At 48.5% G+C, this 22184-nt stretch overlaps 1 protein-coding gene across 29 annotated transcripts in view; it reads left to right on the plus strand.

Moving 5' to 3' along the window:
* Nucleotides 1-22184, plus strand: part of CACNA1C (calcium voltage-gated channel subunit alpha1 C) — a 650562-nt gene that overhangs the window by 446273 nt on the left and 182105 nt on the right. For 24 of the 29 annotated variants that reach the window (XM_073020379.1, XM_073020353.1, XM_073020352.1 and 21 more), the window contains exons 8-9: nt 9696-9799; nt 17688-17860. In XM_073020379.1, the coding sequence (XP_072876480.1) occupies nt 9696-9799; nt 17688-17860 (277 nt within the window). Of the gene's footprint in view, nt 1-9288; nt 9393-9695; nt 9800-17687; nt 17861-22184 lie in introns of all 29 variants that reach the window. The other 5 variants (XM_073020354.1, XM_073020371.1, XM_073020378.1 and 2 more) reach the window with 1 other exon arrangement.

A 22184-nucleotide genomic window follows, 5' to 3' on the forward strand; every position in this document is an offset into this window, starting at 1 on the left:
TTGCCCAAGGACCTGGTACCCAGCAAACATTTCCTGAGTGTCCTTGCATGCCAGGGGTGCTCCTAGGCTCTGAGGATTCAGTCGTGAATAAGATCCAGTCCAGTTCAATTAGCTCAGTCTAGGAAGCCAACTAAATTCTAAACCGAATAATGGCAATATGGCTGCACCCGTGCCGCGGCAAAGCTGGTGCATTGTGATGCTTTCAAAAAGGAGACAAAGGTCAGATCCCCTCTGCCTCAAGCTAAAGTGGAACATTGGAAAACATATTTGAGATTCATGCTCAATAAGAACTTGGTTTTGAATAATTTGTAAGACAGAGAGAAGGAGTTGAACTTATTACACTTAGGCAAATTTATTTTGTTTAGCAAAGCAGACCAAATTCCCAAGTGGCCCTAACTGGTCCTTCTTCCTCGGGTGGGTCCCTCTGACCAGCCAAGGACAGAAACATCCTTATCCTTCTGCCAATAGGCAGTTTCTGCCTACAGCCCATAGAATAAATGATTGTGTGGGACTGTGCTTTGGGACCTCATCCCATAAACTTCAGACCCATGCCTTCCATGGCATCAAACTGAAGGCAGGTGGCAGTGGAGGGTGGGTGGAGGGTAGGAATAGATATGATTGCCTTTGCTGATGTATTTTTGTGTTCTTCCTTCACCACTCCCTTCTTCTCCCCCACCACAAGTCATTGATGCCCCACCAGCCAGATGTGACCCAAAGAAATACTGTCATAATGACAGCCGGAGCGGGGAAGCAGAAGCAGCAACAACTGCAACCACCAATTTTCGGCAGCTGTGTTGTGCCTTCTCCCCTGGGGTGCGTGTGATAGAGCTCAGGCTGGGAATGGAAAAAGTGTCAGAGGTGAAGAAACAATCCCAGGCTCATGGGACATGCCTCTCTCTGATTTTCCCAGCACCTTCCCAAAATGGCCAGGTTGTGTGTGTGTGTGCATTTGTATGTGTGTGTGTATCTGCATGTGTGTATACACACATGTGCACATACACCTAAAACTGAAACTTGGGTATTCATGGTAGAAGCCCTGCCTAGCCCAGTGCTCCTGCTTTCAGTTTCTCTAATTGCTTTGACCTTTCTATGGCTGTTTCTTCCTTCTTCCTCCCTCTCCCTCTTCCTTTCTTTCCGGTGTCCCTCCTCCTTAGCCTCTAGGTCAGTATCTCCAAAGCACAGACTCTCAAATCTCAAAATATTTTAGCATCAAACATAGAGCTTTGTCAATATAAAAATACCCAAACCTCCCTCAGAGCCATTGAATTAGAAGCTCTAATGTCGGGGCCCCAATCTCTGCATTTTGAAAGAGCTCTCCAGGTGATTCTGATTTCCAGGCTGGAGTTTGAAAACGCTGCAAATCTAACCTATTGAACCTCATGGTGCTGGTATGATGCTGCTGACTTTGAACCCTTCTAGGGGGATAGTTTCCACAGGGAGGAGAGGGAAGTAAGGTCTTTCACTCAGAAGAATGAATTGTCCTTCAAGCACAAAGGGCAAGTCTAAAGGACTTGAGAAGGAGCAGCCAAGATTTTCAAGTGTAGTAATGCATGGAAACCCCAGAGCTCCATTCACTCTAAATCACCAAACAGCTGGAAAAGAGTAAGTCACTAAAGCATCAAAGAAGCGACTGGTCAGCCGCTGGATATGGCCTGAGATAGAAGGGACCAGGGAAGGCACCTAGCAGATGGCAGCTCTTGCTTCCTGTTGTGGATGATACCGTCTCTTTCTCTTTTCCTCTAACATCCGTTATTGCGTTCCATTGTTACGATTTTAAAGAGTGGACTAAAAATACAATCAGACTTGGTCAAGTAATACTTGAACATTGCTTCAGCTATGAAAGCCTTTGGCCATGCATTGCGCTGAGGCTCCAACAAGCCAAGCAATTTGCTGAAAACATTTCTTTTCTACCTACTATTCTGTTTGAGGAGTGTGCAGATGACAGAGTAAAGAAGGGTGGACACCGGGGATTTGGAAACTAAACAAAACTTGGGTTTGGGGTGTAGTTTCCTTAGGAAATTATTTCTTCGGTCAAAGACTCATCCTTTACTCACAGAATGTCCAAGCTTCTTAAAAACAGATGGGCAGGTGTGGGGAGTGTAATCAGATAAAAAGCACTGGCCTTCCTCAGAAGCAGTGAAGCACCAAGGAGGGAAGAACCTAATTGTATAACGTTACCATTGGTTTCCATTCTTAGTTTCACATGTTTTGTTTTTTTCAAAAATCTAAACATCCCTAGCCTTTTGCACATCATTCAAGGCTGCTTGTCTCCCATGGTCTACACATGTGCCATCTCAAGGATTCAAGAGGCTGCTGGGTCAACCTCCTTTGCAGGTCCTTGTCTATTCTCGTAGGCATACTCTGAGAATTCTGGTTGGTCTGAAACTCTGAGCATGACCTCTTACACATTGTGGGCAATCACAATCAGGTGACAGAAACATCCATCAATTAAACATCTTTTCAGTGCTGACTTTGTGTTCAGCACTTAAAATGAGCCCCCTGCTCATGGGAAACAGAATGACATGGTGGATGATCTGGGGTTTGGGACACACGCAGAAGGTTGCAGGTGAGAACTGTAGGAGGGGGGCAGCAGCTAGACTGGACGTCACACCAGTGGACGTGTTTCTAGCTTTTTAGGAATCTCGATGCATGAATAATTCATCAGGAGCATTCTGTTGACTTCTGTCCACGCCATGCCTTTCTGGGATCCCCAAGAACGTGGCACACTGTGAACCACAGTAAAGAGCCTCTGACCCACGTCATCCTGGGTTCATGCCCCTCCCCATCCTGTTGGGGCCACCTCTTCCTGACGCCACCAATTGCCCCCTGCATTAGTTTCTCCGTGATCAGTTCTTCAACTGATGTTTTTCCACAAGTTAAACTTAAAAATAAGGGTGTAAAAAATTACTTAATGAGAAATCATATAAAAGAAAGATTTTTTTTTTTTTTTAGAGTCACAAATAGTGTGTTCTCTAGTACCTGGGATTTGTTTTGGTTCAGCCAACAGGAGATCCTTGGAACAAAAATCTAATCAGTTAACTTTTCATAAGTCACTTGTCAACTCCACCCTTCATCTTGCCATCCCACTACGTGCCTGGATGTGCGGAGAACGTATTTCTACTAAATTCTCACACACACACACACACACACACACACACACACACACGACAGCTGTTAGTCTCTGGTCTTGGTGCTGCCGAAATATCCCTTGTTTATGACAAACACCTTTCGCATCCAAGCAGGTTGAATTTGGGTGTTTTACCCTATTTTTGTCTACTCCATCTTCACAAAGCCACCTCTTTCACTACAGAATATAGAGTTGCTGAAGATTTCATAAAAGGTAGAGCTGAATTCTATGATGACCTAAGAGTCATTCTAAGTGAGGAGCTGAGAAACCCTCAAGTAACCCAGAAACAGTGTCCAGGGCTCTTTCTCAGGTATCGGAGTAGAGACCGTGTTAGGGCCTCTGTGGCCCCTGACTTTTCACCTGCCTCTGGGCTACCCCCAGAGTGCACCTGTTGCCTGAGATGGAGAATCCCTGATCGAAACAGTAAACTGGCTGTTCAGAAGCATATCAAGGAAGAGAGTCAGCATCTCTCAAAGCCATTCTTTAATTATTGGGTTTCATTTTATTTATTTTGCTGGTGTTACATGAGTCCTTATGATTCTGTGATTTAATTTAGCAAACGTCTATTGAGCATTTACTGTTTCCTGGATGAGGGATGTGGGAGCACAGAGAAGAATAAGGCCTGCCCAGGCAGTTCAGGTCTAACTAAAGAGGTGCACGTCATGCAGAGGAACACAACTGAGTTGTGTGAGGCAGTACCCTCTGTGGGAGCAGGATAGCTCTGAGGGGCACAGAGCACTCCAGGACCAAGTGGGGCTTTGCTGGACCAGGAGAGAAGGCTCTTCTGCCTGGGGAAAGCAAGCTTTGTCTCAGTTTGAGAGGCTGCAGAGACCTGGATTTTAGGTTCTCTCAACATCACTATGGCAGTGAGCCCGTTGTCCCCTGCACAGGTCTTCACACTGGGGCCAACTACTGTCTACGACGGCTCCCAACCTCCCACATGTCAGCACCTGAGTCCGTCTGAGTCCAGGGAGTTTTAAATACATGGAGGAGCTTATTTTTTTGGCTTGCCTTAGTGCTAGGAGCTTGTTTTCTTCCCCCGTGTAAACTAAGCGTTTACCTGGGCTCTGAGGCACTCCTGGGTTTTCAGCACACAATAAGCAGGTGCAGGGGTGGGGAGGAGCCAGGCGAAGCTTGTTCCACAACTTCCTGCTCACTCAGTGCTCCATGAGGTAGCTGCCCGTGTCCCAGCAAGCAAGGTGACATAGGTTATGAAAGCCGCAGGTTGATGGAGCTATTGGCCTGAGCTGACTGGTGTTCACTGGCAGCAGCAGATCCTGTCCCCCAGTGACGCTCAGTGTAAAGCACCTTGGCTTTCAGAGATTCACACCTCCTGCCTTTCCATGGCAGGTGTCAGCCTCTCTCTCGACATTTGCTGAAACGATTCAGTTTTTTTGGATCCACAGTGCCTGTGCCAAGAACCTTACAGGAAAGGTACGCACAGCTTGAGAACCCATGGAAGTCTGCTAGGCAGGAGAGTGGCCTTGAGGAGATGGGCTAGGGAAGCTTATTCCCCTATTTGTCTTTTTGGGGAAAGAGAAAAAGTAAACTTGAGGGTTTAAATCTGGGGTTCCCTTCAAGGAATTAGATGCTGGTTTCCAAAGGTTCTTTGGTAGTAGTTTTCATTCAATGCCCCTCCCTTTGTAGTGAGGCTGTTTCGGCCAAGGCAGGGGCCGTCCTGCCAGTACTTGGGCCTGGAGGCACTCAAGGCTATAGACAATGAACTGACTTTTCTTTGGAAAGTCAGGAGACCCGAGGAACATGGCTTAATGGCTCTAGAAGACCTATCCTTTATTTCACCTCTAAATAAGGGTGTCAGCCATCTGGGTCATTTTTTTTTTTTTTTTGTAAATCTGACTTATTCTTTGTCTTCTTAATAGCTCCATTTCAGCTGCTTTAGGACATCAATCTCATGACTCCAGGCATCGCCCTACTTCAGAGCCACCCAGCTTTGTGTGCTCTCTACTCAGCCAGCCCCCCAAAGTAGGTGGCCCAGAATAAAGAGGAGAAAGTAAAAGGGAAACAAAAGGAGAACTTTCCTTTCAGACCAGAGCCAGGCAGTTCAGAGAATCACCTTCTGTGGCGGCCGAGCATTGCTCACCCAGGCGGTGGGGTTCTGAGGACCACACTGGCCTCATCCATCTCCATGTCTCCTCTGTCCTCCTGCCTCCTGCCTTCGCCTGCTGTTCCCCATCTCAAAGCTCTAAAAAACCAGCCCACAGCCCAGGAAGGACCAAAGCAGAAGTGTGGGATGGCAAGGGGGACATATGGGTTTCCTCTTATGGCCCTGGCTGTCTGTGGGGCCATGACCTTGAGGTCTGTAGCCCCCTCTTTGAAGTCCTTCATATGCTGGAAGCCTCTCACCTTGTGTGTGGCACAGAGGAAAGGATTTCCAGACTAAGCTCGGGCCCTAGGAAATCTCCAAGGCTCGTGGGTTTGTGTGGCCTCCAAGGCTGCATTTTCATGAGGTTAAATGTTCACAAAATGTAAGGAGTGTGAGGAACCAGTGAGGAAAGATTTCATTTTGAGGAAGTTGCCTGGGCGCCATCAAGCCCAACTCCCACTTGCCATCTGCCCAGGCTCCAGAGGCAGCTTTGGGAGGGGAACCGTGGTGAGCACGCTGTGGCCTCCTGGAACTGGCTGCTCCCACGTGTCCTGAAGAAGGTGGGGTCTATTATCCAGAGAGGAGCAAGGCGAGCTTGCCAAGAACAGACCTCCTCTGCCACTCCCCATCCCCTGAAGCACACTTGGGGAAAGCTCCTCTGGGGTCGAACAGAACAGGCCAGTCGTTTGGAGTGGGTCCATACCACAGGGTCCTGCACGGGCTTCGGGGTGCCGGTGTGCCCTCGAGGCCGTCTGCAGGATGCTGTGTGTGTGCAGTGTGCATTACTTCTGGTGGGAGTCCATAGTTCTTAAAAGCTTTTCCTGACCACCCCACCCTTTCCAAAAAAGTAAAGCAGTAGTCATTTAGAGGAAAAGAATGGGATTGCTTCTGACTCTCCTTAGCAGGATTTACTCTGAGAGAAAAAGCTACAAGGACACCCACAGGCTCCCCATGACCTTGGATCCAGGTTTCCCTCTTCCTTGGCAGGTGCGTGGGACTCCCATTCCAGGGCTGTCTCAACCCCATTGCTCTCGCTGTAGCAGAGAGTCCAATACACAACAGAAACCCTTACACAGGGAGGCATTCAGTAAATACTTGTTGAACAAATGTGGACTCTGATCTGACCGCTGCTAAGAATAATCAAAGAATGACCTCATAGTTCCCATGGTCAAATGGGACCTGCAGCCCACAGCCCCTCATGGCCAGCAAGGCTGTCAGTGTGGTCTGTGGTCAGGCAGCTCTTGGGGCTCTCCTGCCTTTCTCTCCCTAATCTTGTGTCACCAGTCCCACCCCATCCTCTATTGGCTGGGGTTTGTTTTTCTTCTCCTGGTGATGAAGTCTGGCGTGGTTTCCTTTGCACTCTTGGTTCAGACAGTTACCTTCTGGCTAAAGGAAAGCTCCCAGGCTCCCTGGGATGGGGACAGGGCCTGAGACACAAGGACCTTTCACCCTGCCTCTCCTAACAGCTGCTGTTTTGCTGGATGTTTTAGGAGTTCAGCCACTGGGAGAATCTTCCATCCTGCAGCTGGGATGGCTTTACAGCCGTAGGCTCTGTTTTTAACAATTGCCAACTTCTGCAAACCTCCGTTGCTATCATAGGACCACATGGACTCTGGGGCTTCCTTCCTGCCCTTTGTCTCCATTGCCTCCAGTGGTTGTGCAGTGCAAGGTTGACACAGGCCTGCTGAGCCTGGCCCTTGCCTCGCTCAGCCTCACGCAGCCGCTCTTCCACTGGTGGAAGCCTTCTGGGACCCTGCATGCTTCCTCCTGCAGTAGCAGCTGCCAGCCTGCACTGTAGCTGCCTGGTCATTTCCTGTCTCCCCTCTAGCAAGGATTTTGTGTTTCCAGCACAGTGCCTAGCACATTTCAAGTTCACTCATTCACTCAAAGAGCATTAGCTGAGGACCTACCATGTGCAAGGCACGCTTGTAGGCACCTGGGGTAGACCCGTGAACAAAGCAGGCCAAAACCACCTGTCCTTGGGGAGCTCACATTCTAGCATGGAAGACAAGCAGCAAATAATTAAACGTAATAAATAGGTAATGATACCAAGTGGGAAGCGCTCTGGGAAAGCAGACCAGACGCGGGAACATGAGCATGTTCAGTAAACCCACGTTCGATTGAATTTCGCAACAGCACGGCCAAGTGGGCACATGCTGGGCATCTTCTTTCCCCATGAACACGGGGGTCCCTCAGACAGAGACCCCCAGACGCGATGTTTGCACTATGCACAATGATTACGTTGGGTGAATTTTCCTAACCAAAATTTAGTAATATCAGATACATATGAACGGATCCGTAAAGAACGTACTGGGATGTCACACTTCATACCAGTCAGACTAGCTGGGTGTCTCGGTACTTCTCAGTCTTCTATTCCCTGCATGCAGAGAACATGTTTACCCAGCGTACTTAGGCAGCTGCAAGCATCTGCTGAAGCTGCGAAGCCCAAGGGCTGAGGGCATTAATATCCCACCTGCCTGAACTCCTTTGAGGCCCCTGGGTGGAAATCGTGGGGTGGTTATCTAACTTGAGTACACCCTAGAATCGCCTGGGGAGGTTAATATGCAGACTGTGGGCCACTCTGAGACCTTGGGGCCGTGGGGCAGGAATCTGCTTTGTTAATAACTCTCCCAGATGTTTCTAATGCTGGTGGTCCTCGGACCACACTTTGAGGAACACTGCTGTGCAACCTTGTGGAGGTACATGACGAGCCACAACACTTGTGTTGTTGCATTTGAAGTTTGGAGCTATAGAGAGAACAGTATGGTCAGTGGTGCTTAAGCGTGCATCAGAATCACCTGCAGGGCCTGTCAAAACGCGGGTTGCTGGGCCTCCCCCACAGTGTCAGGGTGAGGTCTAGGTATATGCATTTCTGAACAGGTTCCCGGATGACGCTGAGGCTGTTCGTCCGTGGGCCACACTTTGAGATCCATTGATGTGAATCATTCAGGATGCCTGTGTGCCTTGGAAGTTTGGGTTTCTATGAGCTAATCACAAGTACAAAGTGGGGTTCATTTTTAGGAAGCCAAAACTTAACCCTGTGTAGTCAGAAAGCATTAGGAGAGAGAGATTTGGGAAACTAAATCAGAATAAATTTCCTCTGATGGAAGCATAGCTCTGCAATGTATCTGCACGTCCCCCCTCCAGCCAGTGGTGAGCTAATAAATGTTTAAGCATCTCTTCTTAGAGACACCGGGTACAGAGGGCTGATTTATTTGCTTGCCTATCTCTGTAGTGTAAATACTCCCACCATGGTCAGTTTCAAGCCACTAGTGTGGTCGCTGTACACGCAGCTGGAAAGAGATGTGCACAGTGAGCTCCCCACAGCCTCCAGGAGCCAGCTCCAGCACACCACTGCCTCCGGCTGCTGTAAGGGTTTGTGACCTTTCAGGGTGTTAGTTACAGTCAGTTCCCACATTAAGGACCATATCCATCTAAGCTGTGGTTGCAGTCACAGGACCTTCCTCTGAATACATAAACCAAAATGATTGCCTCTCCCAGCCGGTGGCCCACAGTATGTGTGAAGCACTGGGGTTTAGCCTCTAACTTCTGGGCTTGGCCCATGGTCCAGGTGGCAAGCCTTTGAGGAAGGTTATCTTTCCTCACACCTCCTCTGAGGTTTCAGTTCTCCAGGCCTGTCAGTTGAGGAGCTGACACACTTCATACACCAAGGTCAGGGGCCTCCAGGGGCAACGAAAGGCTTAATGTCCACCCAAACCCAAGTGAGCTAAAACCAGCTGAAGAAGTTAATTTTTGCGATGACCCATTTTCCCAGACAAGTGAATGGAAAACATTGGAGAAATGTTTCTTTTTCAGAAAATAAAACCACAGAGAGAGAGTGATTCCTCTTGAGGCAGAGCCGGCCGAGGTCCCCTTCGGTCACAGGAGGTCCTTTGAACATGGGTGATGCCCGGGGAACACGGGTATCCTGGGGCACATGAACAAAGCCCGCGTTCGGCCCCGTCTGTCTCCTCCCGATCTGCTCACACCTGCTGCCTGCCTCTTTGCTGTAACCCAATTCTGCTGCTTCCTTCCTAACTTTCCTTCGTCTTTGCAGATGCAGGACGCTATGGGTTATGAGTTACCCTGGGTGTATTTTGTCAGTCTGGTCATCTTTGGATCCTTTTTCGTTCTAAATCTGGTTCTCGGTGTGTTGAGCGGGTAAGCTGACCGTTTCTACGTCCTCTCCACAACGCAGCCGAGCAAGGTCTCAGGTTCCACTCCATACATGCCCGGGGTCCTCAGGGACGGGACCCTGACAGGCCCAGGAAAACCACCACAAAGTCTCCGTTCAACCACAGATTCTGACCCATTGGCCGGGCAAGGCTGTTTGGCCTCTGATTTGCACCTAGAGGGTCCCCGGGTCCCGGCGCTGCATGGGTCAGTGTCCCGGGAGCCGGGGACCGGCACTGGCCGTGCTCGGTTGCTGAGTGTGCCTCACTAACTATCATTCCGTTCTTCCAGGTCAATGATGCCGTAGGAAGGGACTGGCCCTGGATCTATTTTGTTACACTAATCATCATAGGGTCATTTTTTGTACTTAACTTGGTTCTCGGTGTGCTTAGCGGGTAAGCAGGACCAAGGAAAAAGGTCTTGATTTTTCCATTTATTTTTATTTATTCTTTCTGCTATTCCTGGCTGTGTTCTTCTTCTGGCTCTGATGAACCTGGGATAAGGGGTCACCACAGGAGCCTTGAAGTGGATGTCCTTGTCCTGGCTGGGTAAAGGGTCAGATGTGCCACTGGTCTCGGTGGTGGACAGTGGAGGAGAGCTAGCTTCACCACAAAAACTGGGTCCAGCCAGCCCCTCCCAGCCTCAGGTAGCTGTCCAGGCAGGCAGGGCCCTTCTCCTTGTGCCTTCATGGCCTCTGGTGAACAGGCCTGGGTAAGAAGAGACTGGTTTAGAACATAAACAAAGACAGACTCAACATCTAATTCTCTTCCGTTTTAATTCATAGACTGAGTAGTCTATCTCTGAATTTCCTTTTCTGAACGGAAAGGAACCTTAACTGTTTGAAGCCATAGATTATTTAAGAATAGAAGAGATAGGATACACTTTCCTCTAACTTTATCTAGTCGGCTGCAAGTATCACATCTACCTAATTTCAGCCCTTGCTCACATGATATTAGAAGTGGTAGAAGTAGCTGGGCATGGTGGTGCACACCTGTAGTCCCAGCTACTCAGACGGCTGAGGCGGGGGGATCACTGGAGCCCAGGAGTTCAAGGCCGCGGTGAGCTATGATCATGCCACTGCACTGCAGCCTGGGCAACATAGCAAGAGTCCATGGTAGAAGTAGCATGTGGTTGGAAGGTCAAGGAGCTTTTCATCATGGAAACGCATGAGATATTTCCTCACCCCACTTTCTTCTTCAGAAGTCCACACCAGCCATGCCAAGGCCTAACACCTAAATGCTCCTGGTGACCGGCTCATGGGTGACCACTCTGCTGCCTTTGCCACTTGGGGGAGGGGGTTAATCTACTTCTACTCTGCTTGAGACTGGTCAGCTGCTTTGCAGTCTTTCCTAACTATCTAGAGAGGTTAATGCTGGGAGAAATTTAGGTATAAAGAGAAAGATTGCTTCCCACTTTTCCCCAGTACATAAGCTAGGAACAGCTACTCCCAGCTCCTACAGCTGCCCTAATGCAGTGCGAAGCAGTGGGCTTGGCCTTCAGAGCTGCGTAGAGGAAACAGTCTCCTCCCAGCCCTTCCGCCTCCCATGGACAATGGCCCGATAGAGACCTTGATGACAAAATGCCTTTTTCCAAGGTGAGACCACACAGGAGACTAGTGCCTTCCATCAGAGATATCAATGATGAGCAGAATAATGTAAGTCTCGGATTCATTGCCTGGAAGGTAGAGAGGTTTTCAGTTTCATGTTCAAACACAAGAAAATGCCCCGTGTTTATTTGTGAATCTCCAAGGAAAGGATTGAAAAAATCAACCTCATCACCCGGAATCAAAGCAGAAATTGAGGCATCCCAGCTCTGCCCTGGCTGGGTGCATAATGTTGGGTGGTTTCACCTTTTTAAATCTTAGATTCCCCATCTGAAAAAGGGAAGATGATAATTCCGGTGCATAGGTGGCTGTGATGATAGGATAAGATCATTTTCAGGATACTTAACAGTGGTATATAGTAAGGGCCCAATAATGGTGCTATCATTACAATGATTATTATTTACTTGGTGCCTGTTATAACTGGAATTACAGAATCATCAAATGTTAGAAATGCTTTTCCTCGTAAAGATGAGGAACATGAGCCCAGAGATGTTAAGCGACTTGTACAACGTCACTTCCCTGGTAAGCAGCAGAACCAGAGCCAGCACTCAGGCACCGCCTCCCATGTGATCTACGATGAATGAGCTTGAACTGCAACACAAGCCACAGCTCAAGACTTTTAAATGAATGTAACTCCACTTTCTTCCCCTGGAGATTGGGAACCAAATCTGAGCAAGTAACCCCCCTCCAAGAACCTGAAGTGGAGAATGAGGGCTGGACCCTGAGGGTCCTCCCTGAGCAGAGCATCTGTCCACAGTCACTCTTGGCCCCCCAGAGGAGTAATCTTCCTGGTGGAATCAAAGCAGTGAAGTCAAGTGACAGAAGCTGCTGATGTTGGAGAAAAAGCCACTTTGAAGACCATATCTTGGCTGACTCAGCCTAAACGTGCTAGAGTGTGTTTAGACACCTCACCCCAAACCTGAAGCTTAGTAATACTCAGAAATGTTGCTTGACTCAGAACAAGAACATTAAGGCTATTTGACCTCTGAACTTAGGAGTCTTTGAGTCTATACGCTGGTCTTTCCTGGAGACCTTCCCCAACCTTTCTTTCCTGACCCGTTTTGAGAGCTGCCATCTGCTCCTTGCAGCTCCCGAATCACTGATAGAACATCTGCCAAGGCTTCCTTGGCCAAGGGTCTGCTCTGAAGAGCAAAGAGGTGTGTATGGGTGAGCACCTCCCCTTTCTGGTTTAAGGAGGCCTTTCCTTATGTGTCAAGGGCTGGCCATTCTGAATTGGTTCCCCCCCGCCCCATGCAGTGCCAAAGTTGGAATCAGGCTTCTGTTGGCTGACCACTCAGAAGCAACGGTTTCCAGTCAGTCTTGATTAACCAGGACCGTAGAATAGCCACCCACTTACTGGGTGCAGATGTAGTCGACCATGCAGTCAAACGCCCACTTATTCATCAGACTTCTGATTAAGCTACACTTCCAGAAGCATTCAAAAAGGTCTCACAGCTCCATGAAGTTGACTGTCACAGTGACAGCATTAACAGTCCCTAGCATTCTCTGTGTCAGGCTCTGTGCTCAGAGCTTTTGCTAGCTTCACTCAGTTAATGCCCATGGCAACTCAGTGAGCTGGGGTTATTCCTGTGTCCATTCTACAGAGAAGGAAAGTGAGGCTTAGCAGCCAAAACGACCTCAGTTCCAGCAAGTGAAAAATATAGGATGCAGAGCGGAGCCCAAGCAATGTGAATCCATGGCCTCTATTCCTGACCTCTGTGGTGTACTCTCCCCAGATCCATGGGACGGGTCCATCCCATGCTTTTAAATGGCAGGTGAGAAGTGGAGAGGGGAAGAGCAGAAGCTGCAGTAGGAAGGGTGAGAGGAGCGAGCCGGCAGGCACAGAAGCAATCAGCACAGGCTGCGGGAAACAGCCAGCAGGCACACAGAATCCCAGCAGGAAGCTGCAAAGGCAACCACCCAGAGGCCTGCAGCAAGGCAGGGCTGTTTAGCAGAGGGGCAGGCAGCCCTGCAGATCTTCATGGCCCTTGAAAGAGAGCGAAGCCACTAACTGAATAGCACTGCAGTCTTGGAGCCTTCTGGGACTGGGAGGAGTGTGAAACCCTACATTCCAACAATTAAGGATAATAGAATTTTATAGCCCAGCACAGTAACTCATCCTCATAAATCATGTCCTTCAGTCACTAACGAAAGATTGAATGGTGCTTGGTGTGTTCTGCTCGTGAAGGTAGAGAAGATGACTCCATAAAGCTTCCATTTAAAGTGTGGAAATTGAGGGCTGTGCATGGCGGCTCATGTCTATAATCCCAGCGTTGGGAGGGTGAGGCAAGAGAATCATGTGAAGCTAGGAGTTTGAGATCATCTTGGGCAACATAGTGAGACCCCTTCTCTCTAAACAAAAAAAATTTTTTAATTAGCTGGGCGTGGTGGCAGCACCTATAGTCCCAGGTATTCAGGAGGCCGAGGCGGGAGGATCACTTGAGTCCAGGAGTTGGAGGCTGCCGTGAGCCATAGTCGTGCCACTGCACTCCAGCCTGGGTGACAGAGCGAGACCCTGTCTCTAAAAGTAAAAAAGAAAAAAATGTTTTAATGGAAATTCAGACTTTGGCCCTGAGAGGGTTAGACCTCTTCTATCTGGAGCATGCACACACATCCAGAACACCTATTTCTGATGAGGCCAGATAGAGTCAATATAAAGAATAGAATAATTAAAGGATTTTTTCTAAATACTTCATTATCTGATGGTCCTCACATTAACCCTATGCAAGACATAGGGCTGGTGCTTGTATAGATAATAATCGGATTATGATTACTTCCCCTCAGCTCAATCTCCAGCTGACTAGAGTAAAGTCTACAACAGTGATGATGAGATTCTTGAAATTGCCCTTGAAGCTGTAATGAGGTGGAAGCCTCTGGACTCTGGACTCCGGTTACTTCTTGTTTTTAAGCGATTGCAAACAGAGGGCTTGGGAAGTGCGCCTCCAGTTGGCAAGAGGCCCACGATTTCTTACATAGGTAGTCATCCCATCCCTTTTCCCACTGGGAGTTGGGCGTGTCTTGTCCCCAAAAAGCAGAGAACCCCTGGAGGTAGGCATTTTACAGCCAGGAAGTACCACTGGACCATGGCCCCACAGTTAAGACACAGTATCTGGGAGCAGAAGAAAGCAATGAAACGTCGGGACATACGGGCCTTGTGGGTGGGAGCAGAAGAGATGGCCCAACGTACACAGTCAGTGCCCCTTATTCATGGTGGTTACGTTCCATGAAGTCACCACAAACATGAAGTAGTGAACACTGAGACGTTAGTTCTGGGGAACCACAGAGTTATTTCCTGTGAGCCTCTGCTCACATTTTGTCAACCAATCAATACGTAAACTTGTTTTAAGTGTGTTTCTATTTAAAGACACTTTATTTAATATATACGATTGATTCATTAACATTAAACACGTGGCCACCAGCAGTGTAACTCGTGCCTGCGTGAAGCTTACTTAATGCACGTGTTTTCTCTGTGCAGCACGTCATAGCCCTCCTGTGCATAGTGACACTGGACGGCACTTCAGCATTATGCTTGGGGCCATTTTAAATAGCAAAATCACCAACAAAAAGCACAAAAATGAGACAACGTGGCACTAAGTGGACAGTGAAAAGGACACCTCATAGTATGAGGGCTGAATTGGGAAGGCAGAACTCTACGTGCCCCCTTGTTTGGCCTCAGCGGGAACACGTAGAGTTTTTGTCATCTGTACATGTCCACAGGTGACTAAAAGTACCACGAGTCACAAACACATTTTAGTGAGTAGGCATATTTGTAGATGTGGGATCCACAAATAAGGAGCCTGGGCAGTATCGACGATGGAAGGGCCTAGCACGCCTCGGGCTGTTGGTTGGATTCCGCACACACCGCCCTGTGCATGCTTTACACCGCTGAGCCCTGGCCCCCGGCTCTCCACACCACCCCTCGTTTTTCATGTTGGCCATTGCTGGCGAGAGATGCAGTCCTGTCTCATGACAAATCCCACAGCAGTGACTGATTGTCTTGTCGGCTGTAGTCCTTGGGCCTGGTGCAGCCTGTCAGGCTGGAGCTCCATGTCTTCATTAGCTCAGTCCCCAGAGCAGGAACATGGCTGGCATCCAGGTAAGGAGATAAAGAGAGCCAGGCACTGCCACCAGCAGATCCTTTACTGTGTGGGGACTGCTGAGGGAAACCTTGGCTCACCTTCCATCCAGCCTCAAGCCTGGCTGTGCCTCACACTCCATGGGATGCAGCCATGCTCCAGATCTGACTAAAGCCCTTCTCCATCCCTCTCACGCTCCCGAAACACATCCTTCCTCTATGAGGAAAATTATCTTCAAGCCAGGCAGAATCAGCAGCATACCTCCTGTTCTATTTCTCCCCCTGGATGTTTATTTTAGATTCCCAAAGGCCTTGGGGTATAGATGGTGAGCTTCATTCCATAAGGCTGATGCTGTAAAACAGGATTGGGCCAATTGTCCCTGCTCCAGTTGAGTCCCAGTCCTCTTCTCCCAACTCCAAAAGAAGGATGGGTAGGTGTTTTGTAACCAGAACTTGAACCCTCTGCAAAGTCACTCAAAAGAGCTGAAGTGAGCCCTTACAAGGGACTGCGAAGTTCAGCCCCTTGCAACTCCAAACCCACCCCAGAGGGGTGCAAATGGAGGTAGACAGAAAGACAGTCAAGAGAGGAGGCCTTGAAACACAGTTTTTGGAGTTGATTTGCATAGGGAGAAAAGTGCTAGATGAGGTTACTGTCTCCAGGAGCAAGACTAAGGCCCCGGAGGCTTAACTAGGTACAGGGGATGAAAGGTTAGGAGGAGAGGGGATGGCATCTCTCTATGATCATCCCCAACAGGGAAAGAGCAAAGCTTCCCTCTCCGTTGTGAGCTGTCAATCTGTCTGCTTTTCCCTAGCATAAAACTCCCTGGGAAGGAAATGAAGGTACCCGCTGGTTGGCAGGAAGCCCAAGAAGCAGTAAGTTCAATCCAATTAGAATTGGATTCAATCAAATTTAAGAGGAAAATTCAAACCAGAGCATCATTAAGGCAGCAGTTGAAGAGAACTGGTTAGCTTGAGAGCCCCCACATTCTCCCAATTAAAAAGTTCCCTAGGCCCCATCCCAGCCCCAACTCCATCTCACCGTAAAGACGGTGCATGCTGAAATCAGTGCGCTCCTAAGTGGCACAGGCCAAATGCGAGCACTAGGCAGTGCAGGTAATGATGGAACTGCCCCACAGGACAGTAGACTCAGAAGTAGAGCCCTTTGCCCTCTAATGGTTTGTGGTGCTGTCCCTCCTTCCATGGTGCCCTTCCTAGAGTGTGGCTTGAGCAAAAAAATTCTCCAAGGTGCTTCCAGCAGCCTCTTGCCCTGAACTAGGCCTTCACTGGTGAGAGAGGAAGACACCATGGCTCCAAGAATTAACCAAGATGTCCTGTGCATGTACACACACACACACACACACACACACACACACACAAATACACACAAATACACACATACATGCGCCACCAAGGGCCTCATTCCCCAAAGACTGCATATCACAACCAAAAATACTCCCCATACCTATTTTGCAAGAAAAGGCACAGACTTGCTTTGAGGATTGAGAATTTGCTGTGTTGATGATTGCCTTCTGCTGCCAGCCTCCTCCTTGCTCAGAGAGTGAATTCGAAGTCAGAGAGAAAATTAGGACAGAATCATAGAAAAGAAATAGTTATTGTGTCAGAAATTTTTCAGTAGGCCCTTCTTCCAGCAAATCCCACTCCAGTTTCAACGTCTACTCATTATTACTTTAAACCAAATGCATCGTTTAACTTTTATATCATCTTGATTTTAGGTATTTTTCTATTCTGATTGGATTTCTTTAAACCAAAAGGGCAGCCCCCAGGACATTTTCTTGTGTTTGGAACCTTCATTTGTCTCCATGTAGAAGAGACCCTTCTCTAGATTAGAAAAAAAATCCTTCCAGGACTGCTGAGTGGCAGATTGAGCTCATCATAAGGATAGAGATTGAGGACATTAAATCTCCTGGGTCCCAAATCAGTGGTATACTGGTAAATATTTAACAATAGGCTATCTGGGGGGAAAGCCCTGGTTTTCAGCATTTGCCAGTTACCATGGTGTAAATATTCCCACTGTGGCCGATCTCAAGCTACCAGTGAGACATCCCTGAAGCCAGAGTTGGGAAGAGACATGAATGATTGGCTCTCAGGACCTGGTGCGAGTGAGTGGGCTTTGGTACACTGCTGGTCTAACACCTTGTGTCACCTGGAGATCCTTGGGAGAATTTTAAACTGCCACTCAATACTGGGTGGGATGGAAGTGCATGTTCTGGAATGGTGGTGGAGGTTTTTAGTTACTGCTTGGAACGGGTTTCCAGGTCTTTGGAGAACAGTTATTAAAAAGCAAAGCCTGTGATCATGATCCAGGAAAAGAGGGAGATGGACTTCATCCATCCCCTTAAGCCTCTCCTGGCCTGTGTCAGAATTGTCCCCTTACTGACGCTTCCCATCGAGGTGAGAGTAGACAAAACCTAGGCTGGCTAGCGGAGCTATCTGTGGAAAGTAGGGGCGTGTGGGCAGGTTTCTCCCTGCAAAGCAATTAAGACTCTTGTTTCTCCTTATCTCCATCTCTCCTTCCATCCTCGACCCTTCTCGGTGTTCCCTCCTCTGTGCTCTCCTGCCCTGTCCCTCCTCTCACTCTCACCAGAGAGTTTTCCAAAGAGAGGGAGAAGGCCAAGGCCCGGGGAGATTTCCAGAAGCTGCGGGAGAAGCAGCAGCTAGAAGAGGATCTCAAAGGCTACCTGGACTGGATCACTCAGGCTGAAGACATCGATCCCGAGAACGAGGACGAAGGCATGGATGAGGAGAAGCCCCGAAACAGTGAGCAGCCGTCTTCTTCTGTGTTTGGGCTGGGTTCTGGGGGAGAGGAAACAACATCGGGGTCAACACAGAACTTTGACTGCCACCCTTTCTTGGCAGCCCACGGTGTGCTTTCCTGGAGCCGCACTTATCTCACTGATGGCAGTCACTTGCTACACACAGACATCGCTCACATGCGGGAAATCATAGCTGTCGATCTAGAAAACCTCGTGCTCCTTTTAGAATATCTCACCTTAAAAGACAGTTGAGATGTTGCTAAGGCAGAGGCTTGTTTAAAATCAGAGATCCTTCTCCTCCAGGTTTCACCTTTTGGGGCCGGGGCACAGGCTTCCCATTTGAAAGCACAGGCTTGTTTGAAAGGAACAACGTCTGCCAAGCAGCTGCCTGGAAAACTTTATACCTGCTCAGGTATCCTTCCCCTCTTTGCAGAAGATTTCCAGACACTGCTGAGCTTTCTCGTAGGAAAGGTAGCCAAAGGTTTTTCTCAAGGGGGTTAGCTTCAAAGACCTGGGGGAGTGCTAAGTGGGAGTGTTGGGGGAAGCCCAGAGGAATTTGTCAGGATCCAACTAGGTGATGGAAATTGAGCCAGATCCCTTCCTCGGGGGTTCACGTGGCCCATTGTTGGATAGGCTGTGGCTGGGATAGAAATGAGAGTGATGGATGGCATTGACTCACAAATATGTAAAAAATGATGGATCATGAAAATTCAGGCTCTTATCAGATTAGCCCAGTGGTTCTCAAGGCGTGGCCGCCGACCAGCAGCATCAGCATTACCTGGAAACTTGTTAGAAATGCAAACTCTTGGGCCCCACTCCAGACCTACTGACCCAGAAACTGTGGGGATGGGGCCCAGGAATCTGTGTTTTGACAACTCCCCCAGGTGATCAAGATGCATAGTAAATTTGAGAACCTTTGGGTTAACTCTGACCACTCTCTATCTCATTTGGCCTCGATCTCTGTGACTCTAACCATACTCTTTCTTTCTTTTTCTGTGTGCAATATCTTTCTCTTTCACTACACATGTTTGAATAGGTGCATTTCTGTCCTCTCAGGCAGCCTTACTTAAAAACAGTTTCCTAAACACTGAGCATCTAGAGTAGTCCAGGAAGCAAACAGGTTAAAGAATCGTCCAGGGCATTTGCTACGTGGAGTCATGCCGACAAAGGCAGGGAGCTGGAACTTCACCCTGAGCAGAGAGGACGATGAGCAGAGCTGCCAGGAGCAGAAACAGGTGCAGGAAGAAGGGACGAAGACAGCCAAAGATGTTCACGGGAGCAGAATCTCTGCTCCCTCATTTCAAAGATAGATTTAATAAATCTATCAGCTGCTCCCTTTCTGATAACACTGCTCGAGGAGCAAATACAAATTTAAAGCACACAAACAACAAGGGACTGGTAATAACATAATTTAGTAACCTAAGGAGGCCTTTGTGCTCTGCTAAGTGGTTTTGCAAGTTGGAATACAGGGCCTTTGATGGGTTATAACAATGAGCCATGATGCCGTTGAGGGTCTTCCTGGAAAAATGCCTGACGGCTTCTATTACACTGTTGATGGAACTGAGGAGTAGTGGATTCGTTTGTGGCACTGAGTGGTATGCTAAATAAATAAGTTGGCCTGTGAGCCATGGAGAAGCATACCTCTAAAATGCAGGAGTTTGTGTGCTGGCTCCTGGCTCCACCCTAAGTCAGAGCACTGGCCCTCCCTTGTGACTCATGGTGATGAGCGTTTCTGTAGCATGTGTTACTGAAAACCTGCAATAGCCACTACATGCTTAGCAGCCAGTGGCTGTCCACTGAGATAACAGAACATAGCTATTCTGTTCTCTGCCTAAAGCAGGAGCTTCCAAGGGAGAGTGTGCGGCTTCTCCACCTAACCTATTAAATGAAGAAATTCCTAGGAGAGTTCCCAGCATGGAGTATTCTTTGCAGCTGGAACAGATCACATTGACAAGGCCCTTCTACCCAAATTTCTTGACAAACTTTGAGAAGAGCGTAATGAGCTGCCTACCCCAATAGACAGTCTCACCAAGATTTTCCTAAGCCTAGATATGGATGGTCTTAGACTCTGGAGACTGGCTTTTCTCGCCTTGCACTGCTTCCTTATGGCTGGAGGAGCCCTGGGGGTCTGCTTCTTGTCCTAGGAGGACTGGAATGGGAGCCTGGCTCCTTCGTTAGTGGAAATGCTAATTAGTGGGACAGTTCCAGGGGATGAGGCAGGGGAATGAATATTTTAAAAAGCAAGGTGTACAGAGTAAGATAGACACATGCAATGAAGTGGAATGTGAGAGACAGGAATGGAGCCAGGAAGAGAATCCAAAGGACTGCGTCTGTTGGGGAAGTCCAATTAAAAGTAGAATTGATGTGATGAAATGATTAAGGAATCGGAGGCCTAATTCACTTGCAAAAAAGGCAAGACAGTGGCTCAGAAACTATCTTCCTGTCTTGAGAATTTCGTAGATTGCCCTTTGAAACAAATACAAGGGGAGAAATCCTGCTACGTTTGAAGCATGTGTGTTTCAATTACCGTAATATCTTAGCCTTTGAAGCTTCTGAAAGACTACAGCATGGTATGTTTGCCAACTCTCTTCAGCTCAAAAGCTAAGTCATCTTTTAAGAGAAAAGGCTGATCACTCTTCATCAGCAGCTATGGTGACTCTGCTTCTCCCCGGGCAGCATCCGTATTCCCGTGGTGTGAGGCTAGGGAGGTTGGGCTGGGTGCAGCACAGGAGCTGCTTGGTGACACACAGCATATCTGAGGGGAGTCCAGGGATTCTGTTTTCTTAGGGAAAGCTGCAAAAGCCACCAAGGAAGTAGAAGAAATGGGCTGGAAGGACAACAGAAAGAAAGCATGCAGTTAGGAGGCTTTTCTCTAACTATTAGAGTAAGCGAAGTGGCCAGTAAGTTATATGCAAAAATATGTTCCAGTTCATTCATTCATTAGTCCACCCACTCACAAATGAAAGGTCTGCTCTCTGCCAGGCACTGTTGTAGACACTGGTGATAGATCAGTGAACAAGGGAGTCAAAAATCCCTGCCCTCGTGGAACTTAGATTCTAGTAGAGACAGATGGTAAATTAAATAGCATGCCAGAGAGGGGCGAAGCAGTGAAGGGGGAAGAGTGTTGAGAGGTTGTGATTTCAGAGGGGCAGCCAAGGAATGTCTCACGGAGAAGGCAGCATTGGAATAAAGACTTGGAGGCTGGAAGGAAAGGCACCCTGCAGATAGTTGGGAAAAGAGCGTTCTAGGGGTTAGCAAGAAGGGGCCAATGAGACGGGGGCCACGCTGATGAATCCGGAGCTGAGGAGGCTTGTGCAGCTGGAGAGGAGGGAGCAAGGGGGTGAGTGGTGTGAGGTGAGGCTGTGGGACCCAGGAAGTAGGGTATATAAACTGTTGTGAGAACTTGGCTCTTACCGGGAGTGAGCGAAAGAGCCTCTGGAGGGGTTTGAGCAGAGAAGCAACACGATCTGACAGACCCTCATCAGGGTCCGTCTGCCTGCCATGTGCAGAATGGAGTGAAGGTGGACCAGGGGGAGGCAGGGGTCCCGTCAGGTGCCTGCTGCCTCAGGAGATGCTGGCCCTGGTCTTGACACCCATGGAAGTGATAAGGTCAGACTTCAGGATGATGTCATTTGCAGACGGATCAGATATGGGATGTGAGAGAGAAAGGTCAGGCATTTTCCAAGGCAATTGTTCTAAACGATACCAAGAGTGGAGCTGTCATTTATGGATATGGGGAAGTCTGGGAGAGGAATAGGTGTCAGGGCAGGAGGATCAGGAAAGCCACTGCAGCCCCTGAAGTTTGAAGTGCCTATTAGACATCCAAGTGGAAATGTTGAGTATGTAATAGCGAATGAACCTCTCCAGGAGAGAGATCTGTGGCTCAACTGTAATTTTGAGTCAACAACATATAGAAGATACTTATCCCCTGGATCTCTGGATGAGATCACTGGGGTGTGAGTGTAGACAGAAGTGAGATGCGGTCCAAGAACTGAGTCCTAGCCCTACCGATGTTTGGAGATTGGGATAAAGGGAAAGAACCAGCAAACAGGACTCCTAAAGGCACGATCAGAGAGACAGGAGGGAATGCAAAGGAAGGGGTGTGAGTGTTGCTGCTGTGACTGGAAACTGACCATTGTGCTTAGCAATGTGGGGCTCACTTGCTAGTGCCTTAACACAGGCTGTTGGATGAAATGCTGGGGAGAAAGCTTCCTGGCGAATCAGCCTTACCCTGTGCATCTCTTGAGTCTGCATGCCTCCTGCAATGGCATGGAGCGTTGCTCTGCAGGCTTCTTGCTGCTTTGGCGTGGCCCAGCTTCCAGCCACCT

This window comes from Chlorocebus sabaeus, chromosome 11 (genome assembly GCF_047675955.1).
Source record: "Chlorocebus sabaeus isolate Y175 chromosome 11, mChlSab1.0.hap1, whole genome shotgun sequence".
NCBI classification, from domain to species: domain Eukaryota; kingdom Metazoa; phylum Chordata; class Mammalia; order Primates; family Cercopithecidae; genus Chlorocebus; species Chlorocebus sabaeus.